This window comes from Barbus barbus (assembly GCF_936440315.1).
Source record: "Barbus barbus genome assembly, chromosome: 7".
Lineage (NCBI taxonomy): Eukaryota > Metazoa > Chordata > Actinopteri > Cypriniformes > Cyprinidae > Barbus > Barbus barbus.
The window spans coordinates 32,825,971-32,846,485 of record NC_136735.1 but is presented as its reverse complement, the minus strand read 5'-3'; the positions used below and the strand labels follow the sequence as shown (position 1 = coordinate 32,846,485).

Sequence of the window (20,515 nt, the reverse complement as noted above, 5' to 3'; positions counted from 1 at the left end):
GACAGCAACAACACTGTAGTTTAGCTTTTGTATACATTCGTGCTAGCAGCGTATGTGTTACAGATGTGAATACCTCAGATCACATGACCTGTTGAGAAGAAGTGTGCTTTTTTTTCGTCTGGTAGACATACAGATTCACATAAATATACATTGGTATATGAAGTATCACATAAAAGTGGACTAATATTGTATATTCGTTCTCTCTTTCAGCCGGATGAGCTGACAGACGTGTTGGAGATCAGTAATATTGTCTTCACTAGTTTGTTTGCGTTAGAGATGCTCTTGAAGCTTTCGGCCTGCGGTTTGTTCGGCTACATCAGCAACCTCTACAATATCTTTGACGGGATCATCGTTATCATCAGGTTCTGTGCTATTCTGTTTGCTTTATGTTTGTTGTAATTACTGTGTATTTTGACCATTCATGTTCCATCTGTTGGGTTTGACAGTGTGTGTGAGATCGTCGGACAAGCGGATGGAGGCTTTTCTGTTTTGCGGACGTTTCGTTTGCTCAGGGTGCTTAAGCTGGTGCGGTTCCTCCCGGCTCTGCGCAGGCAGCTGGTGGTACTGATGAAGACCATGGACAATGTGGCCACCTTCTGCATGCTGCTGATGCTCTTCATCTTCATCTTTAGGTATGTATGTATGAAAGTTGTTCCATACAAGAATAAGAGTACTGACTGAAAGCAAATGAGTCGTACTGGATATACTATAGTATGTTTGTTATTTCCCAGTTGGTTTTTCAGTACTTTTGAAGGAATATGATTGGTCGTTCATTTCATTTTAAAAAGTGAACTCAGAGCACAACATTATTTGTGACCCTGGAGCACAAAACCAGTCTTAAGTCGCTGGGGTATATTTGTAGCAATAGACAAAAATACATTGTATGGGTCAAAATTATTGATTTTTCTTTTATGCCAAAAATCATTAGGATATTAAGTAAAGATCATGTTCCATGAAGATATTTAATGAATTTCCTACTGTAAATGTATCAAAACTTAATTTTTGATCAGTAATATGCATTGCTGAGAACTTCATTTGGACAACTTTAAAGGCGATTTTCTATTGTATTTTGATTTCGTTTTGTATTTAGATTTTTTTGCACCCTTAGATTCCAGATTTTCAAATAGTTGCGTCTCGGCCAAATATTATCCTATCATAACACCATGCATCAATGGAAAGCTTATTTATTCAGCTTTCAGATGATGTAGAAATCTCAATTTAAAATAAAATTACACTTTGGACCCTGGACCACACAGTTTTGTGGTCCATGGTCACATTTCATTATTTCAATCCCATCACAGCGATTTTGTGATTAATGTACGCAGTGCTATTTAATACATTGATATACTGTTTTATTTTTTGTTAATATTTTGAATTGACTTTATTTTAAGGTCTAATTCTCACTATTAACTAGTTGCTAATTAATAGGCATATTACTAGCATATTGGCTGTTTATTAATATCTATAAACGCATATTCTGCATGACCATATTTTAGTTCCCTCAATCCACCCCATAACTAAACTTATCAACCACCTTACTAACTATTAATAAGCAGGAGTCTATTGAGGGAAAACTCTTAATAGTCAATATGTGTTCCCTATTGTCAATCGCTACCGTTAATTTTATATTTTCTTTTTTGTTTATTTTATTTTAAGTAAGGATTGTTTTATAATAGCTTTAATTGTAGTTAATGATAATAAAGTCAAGTAATCATAAAAATATTTATTCACCTTTAGTGTACCTTAATGGTCAATGTCTTCCATAACTAGCCCGTATCGTCCTTTTACATATTTTTGGAAAATAAATACATTTTATAGTGAAAGTATGATATTTTAGTTTCAATAAAAGCTAAATTGTTTTATTTCTTTGTTAATAACACATTAAAATGTAATGGGAATGAATGGGATTTTAATTACTGTATTATAATCATTATTATATCGGCTGTAAGTTGGAGTCAAATGTCACTGTCACCTAGGAATAACCCTGATATTCTTACATTTCAAGCAGTATATGTTTTTAGTTTTGCAACTTTTTCTCATGTCTGTCACTCCCTTTTTTTATCTCGTCTTCTGTGTTGTAGTATATTGGGAATGCATCTGTTTGGGTGTAAGTTTACGCTGCGGTTGGAGAATGGAGACACTGTGTCGGACAGGAAGAACTTTGACTCACTTCTCTGGGCCATCGTCACCGTGTTCCAGGTCAGAAGATTGTCCCTATGAACTCTTTAATAAGCAATAGATGGATGTTATATTCTGTTAACAAGTAGAAATACTTCAGGGTGAACTGCTTTTATGTGCTTAAGTAACAAAGGTCCTCTTTAATGAAAGATAAAACACTGCAAAACTAGTTTCTGAAGCTGCTGTTCCTGAAATCCGCACATTTTGCTGACCACCGGGAGTTTGCAGGTCACTAAATCTTACAGAGGCTTGTATTCATTTGAAATCCAGAAATAGCATTTTTAGTCTTCAGAGGCAAGTTTTGATTAAATACTCACTCCTCGATGTGGAAACAGCAGCATTTTGCAAAAATGCTGAGGCAGGGGATTGTGGGTATTTAGCCTCCCCTAAATGAAGTAACAAATCCTTGGATGTCAGAGCAAAACAGCCATTTCCGAAGCTGTACATTTATATATTTGTGATTATTTAAATAATTTGTTATATTATTGTTTGTAAAGTATTTATGCAAAGCTACATTTTTGTATACGGCTAAGTGCACTAATCTGCTTGTGGTCATCTCTGTCTATTAGGCAGCGGCTCAGGTTTGCTGTATATGAATGAATGTGTTTGTGTGTGTGTCAGTTGTACTTTTAAGACTGGGATTATTTAAACTTCTACAAATTGTGTCAGAGTTGAAATTGCTGAGGTCATGGAAACCTACCCTATATTATTGCAGACATGATGAGGTCATCAGCCCTCTCCCTGCAGTATTGGGTAGTGTGATGAGGTCACTGGGGGTGACACTTGTGCAAATACTGATACAGTGCTGTATTAAGTCCAGGCCCTGAGGGAAGTCATCAGAATCAGGGTTTCTTTGGTGCCGGGAGCCTTTAATTTCCCTAAATCTCTATTTCTGTCGGTGTGGGTGGGAGTGTGTGTGTGTGTGTGTGTGTGTGTGTGCACGTTTGTAAGCAAAATATAAACTCCAGACTGAACCTGCTGTTTTTCCTCTGTTCTAAATCAGTCTGCAAGAAGAGCCAGAGATGAGTTCAGGTTCTGTTGTGGATGTCTGTGTGAAATGTGCTGGAGTGAAGAAAAAACAAACTAGCAGTTGAATTTAATATTTTTTTTTTTTAAAAGGCTACATTTGTTTTACTTGTTTATAATAATAATAATAAATACACACAAAGTGTTATTACTATTATTATATAATTAATAGTACGTATATATTAAATTCTGTATAATAATAGCAATAATTATTCTTATTGTTGTTGGTGGTGGTGGTGATGAAATATAATTAATAATTGTAGATTAAATATTGTAAGTCTAATAGGTTTGATGTAGTAAGAATAATGTTAATATTATATTAGTGGAAATGCATATATTTTGAAAGAAAATACATTTTTATTCTGGACAAACTTGTAATTTGTGTTGTAATTAAAATACAACAACAAAAGTAAAAATTACTAATATTTATGTTGTTTTTTAAATGATCATTTTATTATTTTGGTTTTATTTTATTATTATTATATCAATGTAGATTTAATATTGTAATTCAGGTAGGTTCACTGAAGTCAGAATAATTTGGCATAAAATGTCTTAGTCATGCACATTAATTACTTAAAATGTTTTTTTTTCAGTTTTGGTTTTTAATGTTAATCGTTATAACCATTAATCGTTATAACCAAAATACTATTTTTTTTCAAGGTATGTTGTACACATAGATGTGTTGTTGTAATCAATAAATAACATTTTGATGTGTTTAATAGCATTTAGACAAAGGTTGGTGTTTATTGGTGCAATAAACTACAGTAATGCTACAGTGTTTACCTACTCATAATGTAAGACAGTAGTTTAAAATGTGATATTTGTGCTATCAATCACCAATTTGTGCTAACAGTTATCCTGTGTCTCTACAGATTTTGACCCAGGAGGACTGGAATGTGGTTCTGTATAACGGCATGGCCTCCACCTCCCCCTGGGCGGCTCTGTACTTTGTGGCCTTGATGACCTTTGGGAATTACGTCCTCTTCAATTTACTGGTTGCCATCTTAGTAGAGGGCTTTCAAGCTGAGGTAAGATGTCAGATGTTGGACTAGGGACTACAGTACAGTATATGTTTTTTCTTGAAATGTTTTGCTTGAAAAGTGTGCTTGTAATATCTTTCTTTAAAATAAATACCAGCTCCTTTGATATTTTGTATCTAATGCAGTGAGACTGTACATTTTGGCTTAAAGCAATAGTTCCACCCCAAAAAATGGAAATTCGCTGAAAGTTTACTCTCCCTTAGGCCATCTAAGAATTAAAGGAGTTTGTTTCTTCATCAGAACAGATTTGGAGGAATGTAGCATTACATCGCCTGCTCACCAATGGATCCTCTGCAGTGAATGGGTGCCGTCAGAACGAGAGTCCAAACAGCTGATAAAAACATCACAATAATCCACGTGACTCCAGTCCATCAATTAATGTTTTGTGAAGGGAAAATCTGCTTAAAATAAACAAATCCATCATTAAGGCATTTTTAACTTCAAACCATTGCTTTTATCTAAAATATGAGTCCTCTATTCATAATGTTGCTTTGTCCAGTGAAAAAGTCGTCTTGTCTGAATCAGGAGAGAAATATGCACCGATCAAGCCCATTTATAAGTGAAAACAGTCCAGAAAGTTGTAAACAAATATCTCTTTGGATTTTGATGTGAGAGACAACAGGGGATGGATGGACTTTCACTGGAAGAAATGTTATAATGGACCTTAATCAAGGTTGTTTTTTCTTACCAACATGCAGCTTTTCACTCCACCAAGATGTTAACTGATGGACTGGAGTGGTGTGGATTACTTGTGGATTGTTGTGATGTTTTTATCAGTTGTTTGGTCTCTCATTCTGATGGCACCCATTCACTGCAGAGGATCCACTGGTGAGTAAGCGATGCTAAATTTCTCTAAATCTGTTCTGATGAAGAAACAAACTCACCTCCTTTAAGTCTCTACATTTTGGGGGGGCTACTACTGTTACTAACAGATCGCTGAAACTACTTCTTCTAGTTTGCAACATCTGCACGACTGAATTAGATGTGGCCATATTGCATTTAATTGAATTTGCAAGAGGGAATTTTTCATGTTAAGAGTAAGATGCTATCAGAGAACTAGAATTATTACACTGTAACTCAATTACAGCACAGTATCCATTATGCACACCCTGAAAAAAGGGGTTTCCTTTGAGCACGCATGGAAATGAAGAAAAACACACTCTTGTTTCCTTTCGTTATTGGTGTCACATCAAAGAGATTGATTGTGTGGATTGGTGTATGTTTGGTTTGTGTGTGTAATTTTCATGTAGATGAGACTCATGCCGTGTATAAGCACAGACGCTGAGCTGCAGCTGGTGTGATGATGTGTTTCATAGGAAAACGCTTTCACTCAAACCTTCTGTTGTTCCTTTTTTTCCCTCTCTGTCTTTTATCTCTCTCTTTTGTCCGCAAGGTACAAATATCACACACACACACACACACACACTGGACACTTTACCTACTCACACAATACACACTTTTCCGGTTGTTATTGCTGGATATTGCGGATTCTCGTTCATTCCTGCTTTTTTGGTCCTTTTTCCAATACTTTTTATTTTTTCATGTATTTACAACAGGAGATTTTGGAGTCTAAATGAGTAAATCTCAATGGCTTTTGTTTGTTTGCTTATAGAAGTAAAATGGGTCTGAATGCTATTTCATGTTGATTTAAATGCATGTAAAGATAAAGTTACTTGCAGGTTTGTTTCCCCTATGCAAACAGTATTGATCACAACACAAAGAAAATATTAGAATTATCCCCTTTTTTTACATCAGACATGAATATTCATTGCAAATTTTAAGCATGGAATCTTAAAAACAAACATGCACATGAAATGTTTTCTTCATTAAAAGTGGTTTCACTGTAGACTCATTGTTTTTATTGCTTTTCTTATTTTTTTATTTTAGTTTTTGTTTAATATCGAAACATAAGCAAAACAGAACTCATCTAACTCAATATGCATAAATCAATAAATAAAAATACAAAAACTATATAAATGAATTTATAAATCATATCTAGTCACTTACATGAATCACACTATATCGAAAGAAAAAAAATGTAAAGTATAAATTAATAAATAATTAGTGCTGCCAAACGATTAATCGCATCCAAAATAAAAGTTTTTGTTTGAATAACATACGTGTGTGTTCTGTGTATATTTATTATGTTTATATAAATACACACACATGCATGTATATATTTCAGAAAAAATATGTTATATATATATATATATATATATTTATTTATTTATTATATATATATATATATATATAATATAAATTATATTAATATAAATATAAATATAGACATGTAAATACATGTAAATATTTTCAAAATATATACTGTATGTGTGTGTATTTATATATACATAATAAATATACACAGAACACACACGTATGTTATTCAAACAAAAACTTTTATTATGTATGCGATTAATCACAATTAATCGTTTGACAGCACTATAAATAATACATGATTCTCATTCATTCCTTCTTCTCTCCCTTTTTCGCTTTTTTCAGTCACTCTTTATTTTTGACATATTTACCACAGGAGATTTTTGAGTATTAAAAATTTAATTTTAATGGCCATTGCTTGTGTGGCGTAACCCATCCAGGAACTAGTTCATTTTGGTATTAAAGCCCACTTTTCACATTAAAGTCAATTCCTAATTTAATTCTAGAGAATTATTCTTTTTGAGTGGGTCAGAATGCTGTTTCATGTTGATTATAAATGCATAGGAAGAGGAAGTTCAATGACTCGCAGGAAATAGGACGAGGACAACTAAGTTAACTAAGCATGAGATTAGAAGGTAGACAGTTGCATACCCTTGAGAGACCAAATGCAATTGTGTTTGTTCTGCATTTATTTATGCTGGCCTTGTGAATTCAAAATTTTAGCCTTTAAATGTCATTTCTGTTTCTCTTTTAGGGTGATGCTAGCAGATCAGACACTGATGATGACATGTCGTCTGACTATGGTGATGAGGACAAACTGATAGAACTGCTGAACTCAGGTGTGTGTGTGTGTGTGTGTGTGTGTGTGTGTGTATTTGTTTGTGCACAGCTGTTTACTTTACTGTTACTTTTTTCTAATCTCTTGTTGCTATTAGGATCAGAGATGAAAATGCAGACATTAATGCCCATCTCCAACGGACACCTGGAACCTCGGGCATCCATGCCACCTCACAACACACACATGCAGCTCAATGCCACACCCAGAACTGAGGTGTCACACATCTACAGCCAATCACGGCGCAACAGCAACACCTCCACCGAGCCCCATGACCAGAGATCCCTGGTGAGGAGTAAATGCTATTATGCATAATCCTACACAAATAGTATTCGTCTCAAAACATTTAAATTGATATTTTGAAATATAGTCATATTATAATTATCCCTTTTACGGCTTTTTACTACAAACAAATATCCATCACAAATTTTCAACGTGGATTTTTTTTTTCTTGTTCTTCATTAATGTGGTTTTACCATAGCATCTTATTGTTTTTATTGCCTTTTTTAATTGGAGTGTAATTAATTTAATTAATTAATTAATTAAATTTAATTTTGGTGTATATATTGAACCATAAAACATCTGCACATCTATAACTTCACCTGCTGTGTTATATTTGATACGGAAATAACAAAATACCTAATCAAATAAGCATGAATCAATAAATAAAAATTACAAAAGCTTTTGTGATTTTTATTAATTTATTAATAATATAGATATATAATGTTGTATATTTATATTATTAATAAAGTAATCAATAAAAAGAACAAAAGCTATATAAATAAATCATATATAATCACACATGAATAACCAAAAAAATTAAAAGATGTAAATAATAATTAAAAATGTAAAAAACTGCTTGATCAGTGGACTTATACTTTATATATAAGGCCACTGATCATAGTAGTTTTTATTTTTTTTATTAAAAAAATAATTATATAAATTACTGCTCTACTATGATAATATCAGTTGCCCTAATCATCTCTTGATAAAGATAATATAACATGATATATTTATATTATTTATTTATTTATTCCTGAAGTCTGATAGACATCCATAACAGCAGCCAATAATTAATAGTTTTTAATTACATTTTAAAATCAAATGAAAGTGTTTCATTATTAACCATCAAATTCAGTTGTCCCATATGAGCTAAATTGTCATACCTAAGTGGTTATAAATTGTTCATATTGTCCCTCTTATTATTGTATTTACTGTGTCAACTTATTTGTTTTTAAAAAAAATTCTGCCATACTACACCAGTTGTTGCATCCTGTGATAATCAGCTTCAGTTTGTGTGTGTGTGTTGTAGTCCAGCCTTTGGGGAAGTCGCCGCTCCAGTTGGAACAGCCTTGGCCACGCCCCCAGTCTAATGAGACGCGCTCAGTCAAGAGAGCGTGAGTCGTTGCTTTCAGTAGCAGGACAGGACAGCATGGATTACAGCCAATCAGAAGATGGGAAATCCAGCAGGACTGGCAGTCTGGGCGGAGTTTCGTGTCTGGGGTCGTTTGATTTTCCAGAGCTCCTCCAGATTCCACGCCCATATTTGGAGTGTAACGGCAGATTAGATGGAGGGCATCCATCCTCTCCAAACATAACACGTCCCGATCCACTGTCCACGCAGGGGGCAGATGATGATGAATTTGAGGAGGTGGGGCCTTGTATTTAATCATTTTTTTATTATTGATTATACTGCTACAGTATATCAGTCACGTAGATCAGATATTCTTTGCCAATATTAATTTTATATGTGCTAATATTTTCTTTAGAAAATATACATTTCTATTCTTTATTTTCCTTATGCATGTTTTTTATTTGGTATTATGTTTATGTTTAGAGTTGGTGTCTGATTTTGAAGAGACTGTTGGAGCCATATAAACCCCAGTGGTGTAGAGACCATGAGGATTGGTCACTTTACTTATTTTCCCCCCAAAATAAGTGAGTGCCAACACAGCAGACCAACCAAACACACACACACACACATATATATATATATATATATATATATACACATATATATATATATATACACATACATAATGAAAACTGTGCTTGCACATTTGTATTCTATTCACTCGGCTCTTCCTCTCTCGTTCTCTGCAGGTTCCGTATGTGCTGTCAAAAGGTCATCACTCATAAGATGTTTGATCATATTGTGCTGTTTTTCATCTTCCTTAACTGCATCACAATTGCTCTAGAGAGACCTGACATCCAACCTGACAGCACGGTATACAACATCACAACACTCATTCTAGCACTATTATCAAGCTCTATTATATATGCATGTAAAAGTTCAAAAGTTTGGGATCGGGAAGATTTATTTATATTTTTGAAAGAAGTCTCTTTTTCTCACCAAGGCTGCATTTATTTAACTAAAACAATACAGCAAAACCAGTAATATTGTGCAATAGTATTTCAATTCAAAATACAAGTTTTCTATTTTTCTATATTTTAAAATGCAATTTATTCCTGTGATTTTTTTTTTCAGCATTATTACTACAGTCTTCAGTGTCACATGATCCTTTAGAAATCAATCTAATATGCAGATTTGATGCTCAAGAAACGTTTCTCATTATTATCATTGCTGAAATTAGTTGTGCTGCTTAAGTTTTTTCAAAAGAACTCCTAGCACTCCTAAGTAGCACTTAAAGCAGGGCTACGTGCGATTCTGTTACGTGCATTGTTTGGGAAACGCACGTGAAACAATAACGAACGTTTGTAAAATGACTCGTAGAAAACGCTCTTAAAGGGATAGTTCACCCAAAAATTTAAAAAATGATGTTTATCTGCTTACCCCCAGGGCATCCAAGATGTAGGTTTCTTAGTAGAACACAAACGAAAATTTTTAACTCAAACCTTTGCAGTCTGTCAGTCATACAATGGCAGTCAATGGGACCCACGGCTTTGAGAGTCAAAAAAACATATACAGACAAAACCAAATTAAACCCTGCGGATCGTAACAATACATTGAGTTCTCAAGACACAAAACAATCGGTTTGTGCAAGAAACTGAACAGTATTTATATAATTTATTATCCACCGCAATGTCCAACTATCCTGAGCGCGTTCACAACAGCCGGCACGTGACGCGTCAACGTGCTCTGGCATAGTAAACACATGCACGGAAGCGATCTGTCTTTATAATGGATGTGGTGCATTTCTTGCTATTTTAAATGACATTTTCATTATTTATGTATTTGTTTAACAGGAGCGGATGTTTCTTAAAGTTTCTAACTACATCTTCACTGTGATCTTTGTGGCTGAGATGACTATGAAGGTAGGAAACATACAGTGTTCTTAAAAGCATACATTTTAGTTTGGTTGTTTTATTTTTTATATATATCTTTTTATATACTAATAAAATTTTAATTATGACATGCTGATGATAGTGATTATGATTACTATGTTGTTGGTGTTTCAGGTGGTTTCTCTTGGGCTGTACGCTGGTCCAGGCTCGTACCTGAAGAGCAGCTGGAATGTTCTAGACGGCCTGCTGGTATTTGTGTCTATTGTTGACATCCTGGTCTCTCTCGCCTCCTCTGGCGGGAACAGAATCCTGGGTATCCTGCGAGTACTTCGACTGCTCAGAACACTAAGACCCTTGAGGTAAGACTCTTATTGAAAGTGTGTGTGTGGGTGTGTATGAATGTGTACATTAAGTCCTCTAGTGTCAGCTGTTGTAATATTCTTAAAGGGGTAGTTCACTCATCTTTCTTCCAAGGAAAACAAAATGTTCACACTGCTCTTTTACAATATAATGAAAGTAAAGTGGGGCCAGAGCCGGTGAACTCCATAAATGCTCAATAAATGTAGTGTATACAACTCGATTTCAATTTTCTGAAATGGTGATGCACCACAATTTTGGCAAAAGTATTCAGGTGAAAGAGAATTTTTCGTTTTGGCTGATACAGTTTTGGAGAGCCGAAGTTGTTGACTGAAACAGTGCTGAAACTGCTGGACTGACAATATCGATTTCTCATTCTGAATCAGTCTTCAGTTTGATGAACCAAGATATTGTATTCTACGCTTGTATTCTGTTTTCAGGTGATGCATGAACAAAACATAAGTTCATTAAACATTGTATTTATCAAGCAATCCAAAATGTTACTGAACTTTGTGTTTTTTATATGAAACAAAGTCTCAGCTTTCAAATTTTGTCAATTTTATAATGATATACAGTGCCCTCCATAAGTGTTTGGTGATGAGTTTTTGACTCAAGGTCTGCATATAAAGTCACACCAGAGGTGTTCAGCTGGGATTAGGACTTGGCTTTCTGCAGACCAGTCAAGTTCTTCCACACTGACTGAATCAATCATGTCTTTTTGAACTGTGTCTTATACACAGAGGCACTGTCATGTTAGAATAGAAAAGGGTACAAACTATTGCTATAAAATTAGAAGCACACAATTCCCTAGAATATCATTATATGCTTAAATATTAAGGTTTGTACTCATAGAAATTACTAAAGTAGTCAAACATGTTCATTAGAAAGGGGTGACCCAATACTTTTTGAGATATATAGTGTAGTTTTGTAACAAGGAATAGACGTAAATGATATTTCATATACTGAAAGTTCATTCACTTCATTTGCACTTCAAACCAAGCTGCATCTCACCAGACCTGATTTTGATCATGTGAAAAAATAAAATGTATCCCTAAATTTTAATAATGCTGCTGTCCATGGTGCTGAAACCACATTTCATCTCTTGCTGTTGTCAGGAAACCGTTCCTTTAAACACATCTGAACAAAACCAGCAACTCTCAGACAGAGAGATATTCTGCTGAACAGACTTACCTATTCATTTCAAGGCTAACACTAGAGAACATCTTGTCTCGTCAGCTTGTTGTGCAACACTGAGCCCTTTTATTAACACACGCTTTCTAGTTCAGTGGTTTTGCATTGAGTTCAGATATTGTTGCAACACCAAATATTCATTTCTTTGTGTGTGTTTGTGTCATCAGGGTCATAAGCAGAGCTCCCGGACTGAAGCTGGTTGTTGAAACATTGATCACATCTCTCAGACCTATTGGAAATATTGTGTTGATCTGTTGCGCTTTCTTCATTGTCTTTGGCATTCTAGGAGTTCAGGTACACACATATTGCTAGAGTCTACATTTTTAAAGAAATTCAGTTTTATGAAATAAAAACACAGATCGGAGCTATTGCTTGCTTTGTAGTTTGCAGTTTGTTTGTATTTATGTTGTCTAAATGTGAGGTATTTTTCTTTTATTCAGCTCTTTAAGGGGAAGTTTTATCATTGTGAAGGCTTTGACACTAGAAATATCACCAATAAATCCGAGTGCCTGCAGGCTAAATACAAATGGATACGTAGGAAGTACAACTTCGATAACCTGGGTCAGGTAGGACACTCACAATCACTTACACACACTCATATAGACGTAGACATTAAATGGGAAATTATATCAACCTTCTCATTTGCCCTTTTTCTAAACCACCAAGCAACCCATTATATTTTAGATTCAGGTCACACAAGCACATTTTATCAAGATGACAGGGTTCTGGTGGACAGTGTTTCTCATTCCTGTTCTGTTATTTCATATGTGAAATCTGTGCTATTTTTAGTTTAGTCTTGCAACTTTAATACTATCATGTAATTAACTGGCTTTTTATTTTTCCACAAGTCAGTACATAGTGTCTAGTTATATATAGCTTATATTTACACACACACACACACACACAAAATACTTTTATTCAACATTATTTTACATTGTTACTTTTTTTTAAAAATGCTATTCTTTTGAACTTTCTATTCGTCAAAATATGCTAAAAATAAATAAACATATTGTGCAGTACAACTGTTTTCAACATTGATAGTAATATGAAATGTTTCTTGAGAAGCAAATCAGCATATTAGAATGATTTCTGAAGGAGCATGTGGCATTGAGGACTGGAGTAATGACCGGCATCATAAAATATATTAAAATAGAAAAGAGCTTCAAACTAAAAGCTTCTGATAAATGACTAAATGTAAATGTAAATATTTCCCAATATTACTTTTATTGTGTTTTTGAATAGATAAATAGGCATAAGAGACTTCTTTCAACAACGTAAAAAAATCTTATTGATCATGAACAATACACTTAATGCAGAAAAATTAATTTAAGATTTATGTGTGTGTGTGTGTGTGTGTGTGTGTGTGTGTGTGTGCATGTTTATATGGATTATGAGGACACAAATTTGTATAATGACATGGGTATGACAGAGGTATTACAATATGAAGGTGGTTTATGAGGACACTGCCTATGTCCCCGTAATTCAAAAGGCTTAAAAAACAGACTAAATGGTGTTTTTTTGAAAATCTAAAAGTGCACAAAGTCTCCTGTGAGGGCTAAGTTTAGGTGTAGGGTTGGTGTAGGGCAATAGCACACACAGTTTGTTCAGTATAAAAACCATTACGCCTATGGAGAGTCCCCATAAACCACAAAAACCAACATGTGTGTGTGTGTGTGTGTGTGTGTGTGTGTGTGTGTGTGTGTCTGTGTCTGTGTCTGTGTCTGTGTGTGTGTGCCTACTTAACCATATTTTGAGAACAAATTTCAACAAATACCCAAAAGGGAGGTAAACAATCTCCAAAAACCTCCCTTTGGGGATGTCCTCATTTGTAAAACGGGTTTAAAAATAAACTAAAAGTTTTTTTTAAATTGTAAAAATGCAGAAAGTCTCCTGTGAGGGCTAATATTGTAGACAGTGAGACAGTAATTCTGTAAAATATTATCTTGTTCACATTAATCAATTTATAAATTGTATCTGTTTTGCAGGCATTGATGTCATTATTCGTCCTGTCATCTAAAGATGGCTGGGTCAGCATCATGTACGATGGCTTAGATGCCGTGGCTGTGGACCAACAGGTCAGTAGGTGTGTGTGTGTGTGTGTGCATTCTTCAGATGACTCTACTGAGTGTGGAAACACTTACACCTTACTCTGAATCTGTCCGTTATAACAAAAGAAAGCACAGGTGCCAGGAGTGTTTACTGCTTTTTTTCTTCCCTGAAGCTCAAGTGACACAATCACAAAAGGCTGCAGCGGGCTTTTAGGTAAAGCGAGTCTTTGATTAATTCAGCTCTGAACTGAAGAAAAAAGGGAGAGATAGATAAAAATACAGTGGAGGACACCAGAATGAGCAGGTTGAGGAGGAGAGACAGAACATTCATCATTTAATTCCACTGAGAGGTCTTATATACTCACTCTTACACACACATACACAGAAACATTGAGTGCACAGACAGTAACAGACTCAACACAACTGGTTTATAATGTCATTTACAGCGGCCCATCCTTTGTGTAGTGACAAATACCAATTGTGTTGCATATACAATAAGACAAGTACAGAGTTTCCATTCCATTCTGCACCTTTTTCCTGTCGCATTTCCTGTCTTTGCTTCCTTACTGATGGGCTTCTTTGTCTCTGCCTTCTTTTAATGTAATTTTTAAAATTCTGATTATGTACTTTATGCATATAATAATTTTATTTAATTTTTTTTGGAAGAAATAATACTTTCATTTAACAATAATGCATTAAATAGATCGGTAAAAGTAAAGTTATTTATAATGTTAGATTTTTCTTGTTTTTGGCAAGACAGTTGGCATATTATTCTGAATATCATTAATTTCCAGTGGCACATGGCATGAACAAACTAAATATGAATGTGAGTGGATTTAAAGAAATATGCTTTTGGAGACAGGAGCAGCATCAAAACGTACATAAATTAATGTAAAAACATATTTAACATTGTAAAAGCATTATTACCTGCATTTTTCAGTTTTCACTGCAAGGTGTTGTCACAACCCTGAATTAGTGTGTTATAAGATTAGAATGGTAAAAAAAATATGTGCAAGTTCAATATAGCAAATAAAGTTTGTATGCTTTACTATGCTGATCACATGTACACATGAATATTTCCTTATGAAAATTAGACCTCCTTAATTTAACTGTCACCACCTTAAATCTACACGATTTGTCTGTTTTTCTTTCCTCTCTCTTTGTAGCCCATAAGGAATTATAATCCCTGGATGCTTCTGTACTTCATCTCCTTCCTGCTGATCGTCAGCTTCTTCGTGCTGAACATGTTTGTAGGTGTTGTGGTCGAGAACTTCCACAAGTGTAGACAAGACCAGGAGGAGGAGGAGGCCAGACGGAGAGAGGAGAAGAGACAGAAGCGCATGGAGAAGAAACGCAGGAGTAAGTGTGTTTGTTGAGTCAGACTGTGTCATAATAAAAAGTCATTTTTCTGTTTTCAATGAAAGCGAAATTCAGAACATAATGGATTTTGGGCCATTTTTGTACTTTTCTGGCACTTTAATATTCAGAGGAGCAGAGGTTAGGATAACTGCTGGTCACTGCTGGTTAGGATAAAACTAGCGTGGAACAGATTTGTTTTATTGCTTGTAACTGTATTGCATCACACAAGGTTAGTACAGTACAGTTTAATTGCTGTCATGTGTATTTAGCTTGAGAAATAGACAATTAGTAGAGATTTCCACAGCCACGTTCTTCAAAAGCCCTTTGACTTTGTTTGACTTCAAAACCATATAACCAGAATTGAATTAGATAGTAGGCACATAATTATAAGTTAGACTAAAACCATTTACTCTTGCCTCAAATGTCACTTTAATCCTGTGCTTTGGTTATGATTAACAACAACCTTTCTTTTTGAAGTGCTAGTGTCAGGTAACACAGATATACAAACATGAGTGGGGATAGAATGGGTATATATTTAATAGATCTGGGCACAAATTTCACAATTCGATTCTGATTGACAAGCTTGTGATTCGATTTGATTTCCGATTTGATTCGATTCATTTCGATTCCGTATTGTTTACAGTACATGCCAAATTTTCTCAAGGAAAAAAGTCTCAACTAAAGTCTGTTTACTTTACAGCTTGCAGTGGTTCATACAGCTCTGTACCTTCACAATGTAGCTGTTTTATTTTGAACTTGGACTCATGTAAAAAGAAATACAGTGAGTACTTACTTCAAGGCATTTTTTTTGGACATTCTTAAATGATTAATGTGGCTTAATGTACTAAAATAATTACTATTAATACTAATAACACTATTAATATTAACAACCTTATTCATAATTTTACTATTAATAGCCCAAACTATGAAGGCACCTCGCTAATGCACGTTAAGATTTTTCTCCTCCTTAGAAAACCGTTATAAAGAAAACGCTTATTGTAGGCAAATGGCAGAAGACGGTAATATAAAAAGACCAAATCTGGTATACAGTTTGTTAATAAAATATGTTACGCACAGGAAAGCAGATGAGCCCAGAATATGAACGGAATGCACAAAGTTTTACGTGTTTTCTCCCCCGTAGAAGAATTTTTTTTTTACGTGGCTTAGCACATTGCTTGTCTGTACATAGTATATATTTTTAATTAATTATTTATCAAATCTGGGCTTTTTATATCACCATCTCCTTATATTAAGCCACGTTAAGTGCAGTTTTCTATGGGGGAGAAAACGTTTATCATGCAATTCAGTATATATTTGCACTGTACAGTATATATGTGTGTACTGAATTTGGTCCTCCAATGTTGCTGTTTTAGTACATTAAGCCACATTGAGCATTTTAGAATGTCCCAGATCTGTGCCTTGAACTAAGTGCTGACTGTATCTCTTTATACTTGAGTCCAAGTTTGAAATAAAACTCTATGAATCGCTCCATTCTGAAGATACGGAGCTGCATGAACCACTGCAAGCTGTAAAGTAAACAGGAAGTATTTGTCCGAACCTAACTGGTTTTGCGAGAGAATGCAAAAATTACAATGTTACATGCTACAATGTTCCATTCATTAACTGAAAATTGACTAATCGATTCTTGGGTTAAAAAAAAAAGAATCGATTAAAATCGAGAAATCAATATTTTTTTACCAAGCTCTAATATTTCAGGTAGTTTACATATTTAGGGACCCAAGCCATGTTTAGGGGTCAAAATATTGGGCTCTTTGGGGACAGTAAGGAACTGTCTCAGCAATTCAGAACACTTGCAAATGCGTAGCATCCCAGAATGCCCTATCAACTAAATGGCAAAATGCTAAAAGTCCCTCACATCCCCCTAGCATCAAGGCGGCAAGTTTTACTTAAGTAAGCAATATTCACAGTGACGTAGTATATATCATATACCATCAGTTTACCCTGGTACTGCCACAGTACTGTTGGTAAGAATACCTGAACTGGAAACTGAATCAGTTAGCTGTCTCAAGACATCACTTGCTCTCTCTCTCTCAACTGCTCACAAAGCTTCTCTCAAAGACACCTTGAGCAGTCTTGAGCCATGATGGATGTGGGGGGACGCTTGGCTGGACATTTATAACGTCCCTCAGATGACTCGACTCTTTGCTAACTGTGACTACACACACACACACACACACACACTGCTACGTTAGCAATTTACTGGCCAGACAAAAACTGGGTCAGTGTGCTTGTGTTTGACAGGGACAACAAAGTAGCCTATAGAGTACACTAACAGCACACATCCTGCCCTTGAGTTATTTTCAACGAAACCTCACAAATCTTGTGAATATTAACAAGTATTCAATTCAAAGGAGAATTACAAAACAGGCATTTTTAAACCTAAAATGTTGACTGAGAATGTTCACAGCATCCTGTGATGCAAGATGTGTGTGTGTGTGTGTGCGTGTGTGTGTGTGTGTGTGTGTGTGTGTGTACCTGAATGACATGAATACACCCTACTGAAGGTGTTCTATTGTTCTCTGTGTGTTTTTTGTCTTTCAGAGGCCCTGCAGAGGCCATACTATGCAGACTACTCTCCAACACGCCTCTATATTCACACACTCTGCACCAGCCATTATCTGGACCTCTTCATCACCATCATCATCGCCATTAATGTGCTCACGATGTCAGTGGAGCACTACAGACAACCCAAGGTTTGGTGTATCACACACACACATCATTTCTGCAGGGCATTGACACTATTAATAGGTTAACAAAAACCTGTTTGAAAAAATGCTATCGGTATTTTAGCATTGCATGTTTTAAGCCAAACAAATAGCACACCAGTGTGCTACTATACTGCTGAGACACTATACTATTTTAATTTGAGTTAAATTGTTAGTAAATGTGTTGTGTTTTAGTTATTATTATTAGTTTCTATTATCTGTAAGTTTAATTTTTATTCATTCTTATTTCAATTTTAGTTTTTTTAAGTACTTTATCTTTAAATTTTAAACTAAACTTACTTAAATAACTAACTGAAATAAAACAACTTTAATGTGTGCGTGCGTGTGTGTGTGTGTGTGTGTGCGTGTGCGTGACTTCAGTCTTAAGTCTGCAGTCTTAAGTGTTGACTGAATAAATAAGCTTTCCATTGATGTATGGTTTGTTAGGATCGGATAATAATTGGCTGAGATACAACTATTTGAAAATCTGGAATCTGAGGTTGCAAAAAAATCTAAATAGTGGGAAAATTGCCTTTAAAGTTTTCCAAATTAAGTTCTTAGCCATGCATATTACTAATCAAAAATTAAGTTTTGGAAATTTATATGGTAGGAAATGTACAAAACATTTTCACAGAACATGATCTTTACTTAATGCAGTATCTTAATGATTTTTGGCATAAAAGAAAAATGGATGATTTTGACCCATACAATGTGTCGTTGACTATTGCTACAAATATACCCATGACACTTATGACTGGTTTTGTGGTCCAGGGTCATATATATATATTAGTATTTTTAGTTTTAGTTGGCAATAACAACACTGGTTCACACCTACTTTACTTCCATAATCAGACATATTCCAGAGTGAAACAGTATTCAGTATAAACAAATATAGAGTTAATATAGATTTATGCATCAGAAACTGTTTGGATCATGAAAAGTGGGAGTTACATAACTTGTGATGTCAACCGGAAAGCAAAGTTACTTCTGAATCAGAGCAATTTATTACATTTTGATGAAGGATTTTGACAGACATATATTTTTTACTATATGAATAACCAACACTGATGCATCATTCAATATGGACCAGGATCATATAAATAAATGGTCAGTTTTACATTTCTGTTTTATTCAAGTTTAATATTCTAGGTGTCTGACTGTCTGTATTTGTGTCTATGTTTCTCAGTATCTGGATGAAGGTCTGAAGTACTGTAATTATGTCTTCACGCTGGTTTTTGTGATCGAGGCTGTGCTGAAACTGGTTGCCTTTGGCTTCAGGAGATTTTTCAAAGAGAGGTAAGGCTCCATCATGTGGACACAGTGCAGAAATACAGTATATTTTCTAGAGAAAGCAAGTTCACTAGTTGGTAGTATTCTTTAATTGACATTCCAGCATGGATCTGTTCTCATCACAGTAGCCATGGATTTTAAGGAGGAAAAAACAACTGCTATTAGTTTTGTTTTGCTTTAAAGGTAGTTCACAACTACTGTAAATGCATTACTATTAACCACTGTTCGAAAGTTTATGGATTTCGTAATGTTTTCGAACAAGTCTTTTATGCTCACTAAGGCTGAATTTATTTGATTATTTGAAAATACAACAGAAAATAGTCTATTTATTTTTGTGGAAACAGTGATACATTTTTTCAGTATTCTTTGAAGAGTCATTTCATGACAGCATTTATTGGAAATATATATTTTTGTAACAATATAACTCTACTGTCACATTTGATCACTTTAATGCATCTTTACTGAATAAAACTTTTCAACAGGGACAAAATGTAAAGACTTTTAAATTGTAACAACAAATTTATATTTCAAATAAATGTGTATCTTTATCTGTGATTTATTAAACAAATAAATATAATTTGCACTCTGCATCAAAAATTACAGTTGCTTTTACATTATTAACAACTTTTGTGTGAAGTGCGTCTGTGAGGACAGGACACTATGAGCGTCAGACTGCATCTTGAGCCTCGATGTTTCTCCAAACCTTACTATAAAAACTGATTGTAACACAAATATTTCAAATGTGTCAGTCGTTGATTTAAATCCTGTCAACTTTGTTCCAGAAAGACAGTGTTAAAGAAAGACCTTTCCTCTTGACTAATGGTCAAGATTAGCTCTTTTCAAGAATTAAAAAAAATTGTATTACAGGTCCTTGTCCGTATTTCATTCTGTGTTTTTGTTTTGTTTGTTTTTGTCAGGTGGAATCAGTTAGACTTGGCAATTGTTCTTCTCTCCATCATGGGCATTACACTTGAGGAAATTGACCTGAATGCCTCATTACCCATCAACCCAACAATCATACGCATAATGAGGGTGTTGCGCATCGCCAGAGGTACCAAATACATG

General features: G+C 34.7%; 1 protein-coding gene across 1 annotated transcript in view; it reads left to right on the top strand.

Annotated features, from left to right (window-relative positions):
• Positions 1-20,515, top strand: part of LOC306872740 (voltage-dependent T-type calcium channel subunit alpha-1H-like) — a 48,844-nt gene that overhangs the window by 22,263 nt on the left and 6,066 nt on the right. Inside the window, exons 9-26 of the mRNA XM_079421500.1 lie at positions 211-362; positions 447-632; positions 2,082-2,199; positions 4,077-4,232; positions 7,153-7,237; positions 7,334-7,521; positions 8,546-8,884; positions 9,071-9,171; positions 9,337-9,460; positions 10,441-10,509; positions 10,654-10,838; positions 12,195-12,321; positions 12,468-12,593; positions 14,013-14,102; positions 15,242-15,434; positions 17,997-18,148; positions 19,347-19,456; positions 20,368-20,501. Of these exons, the coding sequence (XP_079277626.1) occupies positions 211-362; positions 447-632; positions 2,082-2,199; positions 4,077-4,232; positions 7,153-7,237; positions 7,334-7,521; positions 8,546-8,884; positions 9,071-9,171; positions 9,337-9,460; positions 10,441-10,509; positions 10,654-10,838; positions 12,195-12,321; positions 12,468-12,593; positions 14,013-14,102; positions 15,242-15,434; positions 17,997-18,148; positions 19,347-19,456; positions 20,368-20,501 (2,635 nt within the window). The remainder of the gene's footprint in view (positions 1-210; positions 363-446; positions 633-2,081; positions 2,200-4,076; positions 4,233-7,152; positions 7,238-7,333; positions 7,522-8,545; positions 8,885-9,070; positions 9,172-9,336; positions 9,461-10,440; positions 10,510-10,653; positions 10,839-12,194; positions 12,322-12,467; positions 12,594-14,012; positions 14,103-15,241; positions 15,435-17,996; positions 18,149-19,346; positions 19,457-20,367; positions 20,502-20,515) is intronic.